Source organism: Tachysurus fulvidraco, chromosome 12, assembly GCF_022655615.1.
Source record: "Tachysurus fulvidraco isolate hzauxx_2018 chromosome 12, HZAU_PFXX_2.0, whole genome shotgun sequence".
NCBI lineage: Eukaryota > Metazoa > Chordata > Actinopteri > Siluriformes > Bagridae > Tachysurus > Tachysurus fulvidraco.
This window is the reverse complement of record NC_062529.1, coordinates 3,469,795-3,475,993: the sequence shown is the minus strand read 5'-3', so window position 1 is coordinate 3,475,993 and position 6,199 is coordinate 3,469,795. Positions and strand designations below refer to the sequence as shown.

Below are 6,199 nucleotides of genomic sequence, written 5' to 3'. Positions count from 1 at the left end.
GGCGGGATTTCTCTGAATATGGGTGGGAGAAAATATAACGCGCGGATGAGATTATAGAGCACTTCTTCCACGCGTGCAGTTTTAGGTTAAGGGTTTTAATGCATGCGCCCTCTAGCGAAGTGGAGGGTTAATGACATCTGCCTCGTCGAACGCAACTGCTCAGGTGTATAAAAGATTATATTCAAACGCTAATACCTTGATAAGGCAACACACCTACAATATATCTGTAGATTAAATGGTGGAGTTTTCTTTAAGATGTATGTTTAACAAATATGGAAGGAGTCTGACAGTTTCAGAGAAATATTCACATTTAATACTAAAAAGATTATTTAATACTAAATATGCTGTTCACGTAGTAATGAGGTTTACAAATACAGTGCTATGAAGAACAAGAAACCGAACAAAAAGATTTATTTTGCTGTTATTTCAGCACCTTTATTTTGAAATACATCCTGCGTGAAAAACCGGAAGCCAGCTTCAGAACGAAGCGTATCGTTTGCTTGTTGTCGCTCGCTTCACACAACTAGCTTAGCAATTCCTACGTAGCCGCTTATTACAGCTTATAACTCTTTACTTAAAGCGTTCGGTGGGACATAAAATGTTCCGTAGGAAGCTTACGGCTTTAGATTATCATAATCCTTCGGGCTTTGAGTGCACAGGTAAGAATTTTAATGAATGAACGACTTGAATAAAAGTCCATGCGTCACTGAGTAGAATATTTTAAAACGAGTCAAAATGTCGAAAGTGTCAATCGACACCGAATCGTTTTAAATCTCTGAAGTTGAGCGGTTTAATAAATTATAAAAATGTTTTTATTGAACTCGATTTATTTGTAGATTGACATACGGTTTAACATCAACTGGATTAATAAAGGTTTAAATTGTTAAAGCTGCTAAATTGTCGAAAGTGCTAATGAGTTTTGTGACCCAGCGTTTTAGGGCAGTGACATGAATCCCAGGTTAATATCAGTGCTCTAATACATCATTAATCTCATTAACACCTACATGGACATGACAACATTTATAAGATAGAATCATCAACTGTTCTAAACAAAAGCAGGACCCCATGATTGGGAAGGTTTGATCAATATTTTGATTGATTAGTCTATGGGATTGTGGCATTTATTTATTTAGTTTGTTTATTTATTTATTATTTATTTGTATCTATCTATTTTCTTTCTTTCTTTCTCATCCAGATGAAACTGAGTTCAGAAATTTCATTGTTTGGCTGGAGGACCAGAAAATCCGACATTATAAAATTGAGGATCGTGGAAACCTCAGGAACATCTCAAGCTCCGAATGGCCAACATCATTTGAAAAGGTGAGCTGTTTCATGAGGACACACAACCTGTGACACCGTGATGAGCTGATGTGAATTTGTAGGGTCCTAATAATAACTCTTTACATCCGTGCTGTGAGAAAAGCATCTCAAAATGCACCATGTGTCGAACCTTGAGGTGTATGAACTAAATCAGCAAAAAAAAAAAAAATTAAATCAGGCTTCACTTTTCTCAGCCAAGAATATGAGGATATTCTCAATGAAACTGAACAGTTGTAGATAAGTTAAAGTCTTAACATATATTTAGCTATTTGTAAGTTAAAGTCTAAGATATTTTGGATATTATCTAGAACTAGCACAACACGCACAGCACACACACACAACCAACTGTACTGACCGCACAGACCTACACCATATACACACACTTCCCATATACATCCATCAAACTGTTTAAGTGCTGTATTACACACTGTTTTTTGCTCTTTGCACATGTTGTCTCACATTTCAGTCGATTGCTGTTGTACACAATACTTTACATTACCTAATGTAACTGCTGCTGTAATACTAATGTGTTCATTCCAGTATTTCTGCGTACGTAATATTTCAAAATACAGTATTTACACTGGCGCTGTTTCTGTTTATTGTCTTTTTGTATTGTCTTGTCATTTTTGTTTGCACTGTCTTTTGTCCTGCACTGTTTGCACCAGGTTGCACAGATGCACTTTATGTATCTAAGACTAATTTACTAAGTCCTTATAGCTCTGTCTTTCTTTTATGTAACACCAGGGTCCTGGAGAAACATTGTCTCATTTCACTGTGTACTGCAACAGCTATATAGGGTTGAAATGACAATTAAAGCTTCTTGCCTTGACTTGAACAGAGGTCTGTGGTCTGGATACAGCAAAGTATTCAAATAAATTATATTTTACAGGATTCTTGTTCGAGTTTGTTCAGACATTAATCATTTTAAATATATATATACAGTTTTAAACTCAAGTCAGCTGGTCAGAAAAGGGACCCCGATTTATGAAAGTTCTGGCTTTAGTTTAAAATGGAAACGTGAAGCAAATATAATATCACCACAGTCTTGTTTCTGTCCTGTTGTACTCAAGTGTGCTTTGGTTCGATACGCTTTGTGATGTCACCCGACGCGCTTCGTCCCAAAACTGTGGTAATTTTAAACAATTGCAAACTCCTCCGAATATTTTGCTTGACATTGCATCCGTTCTTGCAAATGCAAAATAGTGGAGGCTCTGATGTTTATAACCATGACGTGATCGTTAATCATTCACTGATATTTATAACCATGAAGTGGTTATAAACCAGAAGCATAGTCATGCTTGTTGTTGTATCATCTGAGTCATTAGTTGAATATAGAAACATCCTTTTCTTGACTTTCACTGCTCCTTTGACATAAAGTGCTTTAAACATTTATGGTTATTTTCAGATTACTCGTATAATAATGTTTTCCACTGTTCTTTGTTTTTCCTCCCTCATTGCTAGTATCTACAAGACGTGAGCTGCCCGTTCGGCGCTCAGGAAAGGTGTGAGGCCATCGACTGGCTGCTGGGACTCGCAGTTCGTTTCGAATACGCTGACAATGGTACTTTTTTATATTATTATTAAAAAAGCAACCAAATAAGAGTCTCGTGAGCGTAGATTCGGTTTCGACATTATGGGGATTGAACCTGAACATCTAGTCAGCTCTTCTCTGCACTGTTGTATTTTTTTTATCTCACAATAATTTAACTCACAATTAATTAATTTAATTTAATAAATGACATCTGCACATGTTTAAGTTGATCATGGTATAAATATTGTAGGGAATGTGTCATAATTGGCCAGGTTTATTATTGGTTATTGATTATCTGCCCCTGATGATTCAACAATATATTGTTAGGGCTATAAGCAAAATAACGTCTGATGGTTGAATAAGAGGTTTTGGTAGTAATGGTTCGGGCCACTAGATGGCAGTGTTGCCTTAGATTTCACAACTTACCTTTATTCGTCCCACAATGTGGAAATTTCACTGTTACAGCAGCCAAGTGTAATAAAATGCAAATATCTAAAAATATTAGAGAAATAATATAATATACGGTGTATATACAAAACAAAATGTATATAAAAAAGATGTATATTGCACGTTTTTCAAAATTTCTGTTATTGCACGTTTAAAATACATTGCTATTGTTTATTATTGCAGTTACAGTAATAACAGTGTGTAATTATGGTGACTGGTTCACTGGGAGCAGCTTTGATTGTCAAGTTTAATAGCAGCAGGGAGAAAAGAGCGTCTGTATCGCTCCTTCAGACACTTAGGATGTAACCGTCTGTCACCGAAGAAGCTGAAGAAGATGAAACCGTTTCATACAGGGGGTGAGAGTCGTTCTCCAGCAATGATGATAGTCTTGCTACCGTCCTCCTTTCTCCCACCTCCTGTACAGTGTCCAGAATAATCCCCAGGACTGAGCTGGGCTTCCTGATTAGCTTGTCCAGTCTCTTCCTCTCTGCAGTAGAGATGCTGCTGCACCAGCAAACCACACCATAGAATATGGCTGAAGCCACTACAGAGGCAAAAAAAGGTCTTCAGTAGCTCCAAAAGACCTTAGACTCCTCAGCAGAAAGAGTCTACAGTGAAGGAGTGTACACGTCTCTACACATTGTTCCTTGAATTTAGTGCAGATTTCGGCTCACAGGGTGATGCATGAACACAAGTGGACACAGGCGTTACATGTATTATACACTTTCAATCCTCCAATAGTTTTAAGAACATGGATCAGAACGTATTCTGTAAGTCGAGGTCCTGAAATTGTGTAAGTTTAAATCACCAGGTTTAAAGTGGATTTGTTGGGGTTTTTTTTTTTTTTTTACCCCTTTCACCAATGGCAATGATTCAGGATGGAAGTTGTTCATTTCTAAGATAACATGTTGGTAACCAGAGACCTGCTGAGCGTTTTTTTTCTTTTCTTTTCTCGTTACATTAGTACGTGAGGTCATATGAAGTGTTTTTCTTTTCACAGTGGACAAATACAGAAACTGCACACCTGCAGCTGAGGTGAACAATGCAACACAAAAACCTGCCGACCCGCTTATTAATCTAGACGGTGAGTGTTTTCTTCTTTTACCTCTTCTTTAATCAAGGTATCATAGTCTTCACTCTCTCTTCTTTGCCTCTCTCTCTCTCTTTTTGTCTTTCTCTCTCTCCTCTTTGCCTCTCTGCCCTCTCTCTCTGTCTCTCTTTCTCTCTCTGTCTCTCTCTTTGCCTCTCACCCTCTCTCTGTCTTTCTCTGTCCCCCCTCTCTCTGCTCTCTTTGTCTCTCTGTCCTTGCTCTCTTTCTCTCTCCCCCCTCTTTTCCTCTCTGCCCTCTCTCTCCCTCTCCTTTGTTTCTGTTCTCTCTCCTCTTTGACTCTCTGTCCTCTCTCCATCTCTGCCCTCTTGGTCTCTTCTCTCTCTCTCTCTCTTTCTGTCTGACTCCCCCCCCCCCCCCCCTCTGTCTGTCTGTCTGTAACTAATATCAAGTGGCTAAACCCAAACGATGATCATGTTTCCACCAGTTAACAATCCTGATTTTAAGGCTGGAGTCATGGCCTTGGCAAACCTTCTCAAAATTCAGAGACACGATGACTACCTGATGATGCTCAAAGTGAGTAACACACAATTTCCCAAACCTGTTCAAATTCCGATTTAAACCGGTTTATTGAATTGTTTTCCTTTATCCAATAGGCCGTTAGGATCCTCGTCCAAGAACGCTTGAGCCCTGAAGCCATCGCAAAGGCCAGCAAGTCCAAAGAGGTCCGTAAATAAACCACACAGCAGGAGTTTGTAGAATTGTACAACTAGTTCATGGATTGATTTTCTTTCCCCAAATTAAATATTTTTTAATATGTGATTCTTTGTTGCTTGTTTAGGGTTTGCCAGTCGCTTTGGACAAACATATCCTAGGCTTCGACACTGGAGGTACGTATAGAACAACTGAGCAGTCGAAGGTTAGGGGCTTTTCTCACCAGCCCAGCAGAGGCAGCTTGGTGATACCAGTCTGTGTGAACTCGTGTGGTTCAGTCACGATTCGCCTTGCAGGAAGTGACATGCTGTGTTTCAGGTTACTGTGTTTAGGTTGCTCAAAAATATAATTAAAGGTACAGGAGTGACCCTCAAGATTCAATTATGTACCATAAATCATTTTTAATGGTACGCTACACTGGCAATACCTTGTAATAGGTACAAAGGATGACTTCTGCAACACCTTACCACAGTAGTAAAAGGTAAAGTTTACAGCAAATGGCCAACTGAACCTTAAAGCGAGTGAAATTAAAGCCCTAGTTGCACGAGAGTTCAGGTCCTGGCACGTCCAGTCCTGTATTAAACTAGATGATTAACGGCGGACGTTTTCTTTTCACCCTCAGACGCCACTCTGAACGAAGCAGCTCGTATCCTCCGGCTCCTGCACATCGAGGAGCTGCGTGAGCTCCAGACAAGAATCAACGAGGCCATCGTCGCCGTGCAGGCCATCATCGCCGACCCAAAGACCGATCACCGCCTGGGCAAAGTGGGAAGATGATCACGCACTCCGTGGGCAGTGTGTATTGGAATGGGACGATTGGTATATAAGTGTGCCATGAATGTGGACATAGTCGAGGGTTTTTTTTTGTTTTTTTTAACGTTTTGCTGTAGACCTAAAAAAAAATGTGGAGGAAATATGAGTTGCACCATTACATTAATAGTTTGTTCACTTCTTCAAAGCACTGTGTTCCATGTAACCGATCGATTTCTTTACAAATCAAGAAGAGGCTTTCGGACAGCAAGTTTGTGTGCGTGTGATTTTTTTGAGCCTTGTGTTTTCTTTCAAGGGGAAAAAACATTCACCTGCAAAGGCATGTATGCAAACATATAACCGCTGTGATGGTTGTGTTCTGTTGTTGT

The 6,199-nt window shown here is 39.3% G+C and overlaps 1 protein-coding gene across 2 annotated transcripts; it reads left to right on the top strand.

Moving 5' to 3' along the window:
• Positions 1-87: 87 nt before the first annotated feature.
• rtraf (RNA transcription, translation and transport factor) lies at positions 88-6,081 on the top strand. 2 transcript variants are annotated; one of them, XM_027159947.2, is made up of 8 exons: positions 88-163; positions 1,196-1,320; positions 2,782-2,881; positions 4,299-4,382; positions 4,834-4,922; positions 5,003-5,071; positions 5,188-5,236; positions 5,683-6,081. In XM_027159947.2, the coding sequence occupies exons 1-8, from the start codon at positions 103-105 to the stop codon at positions 5,835-5,837; spliced, it is 732 nt and encodes a 243-aa protein (XP_027015748.1). In that variant the 5' UTR covers positions 88-102; the 3' UTR covers positions 5,838-6,081. The 2 variants fall into 2 exon arrangements, with proteins under 2 accessions (XP_027015748.1, XP_027015747.1); XM_027159946.2 differs by lacking the exon at positions 88-163 and adding an exon at positions 235-659.
• Positions 6,082-6,199: the final 118 nt, after the last annotated feature.

What these genes read in the sequence shown, in the direction of transcription:
- rtraf (XM_027159947.2), top strand. Translation starts at nt 103, where the DNA reads ATGCGCCCTCTAGCGAAGTGGAGGGTTAATGACATCTGCCTCGTCGAA. An exon ending in ACTACCTGATGATGCTCAAA is followed by an intron (nt 4,923 to 5,002) that starts GTGAGTAACACA and finishes TTTATCCAATAG; the next exon opens with GCCGTTAGGATCCTCGTCCA. An exon ending in AGGCCAGCAAGTCCAAAGAG is followed by an intron (nt 5,072 to 5,187) that starts GTCCGTAAATAA and finishes TTGCTTGTTTAG; the next exon opens with GGTTTGCCAGTCGCTTTGGA.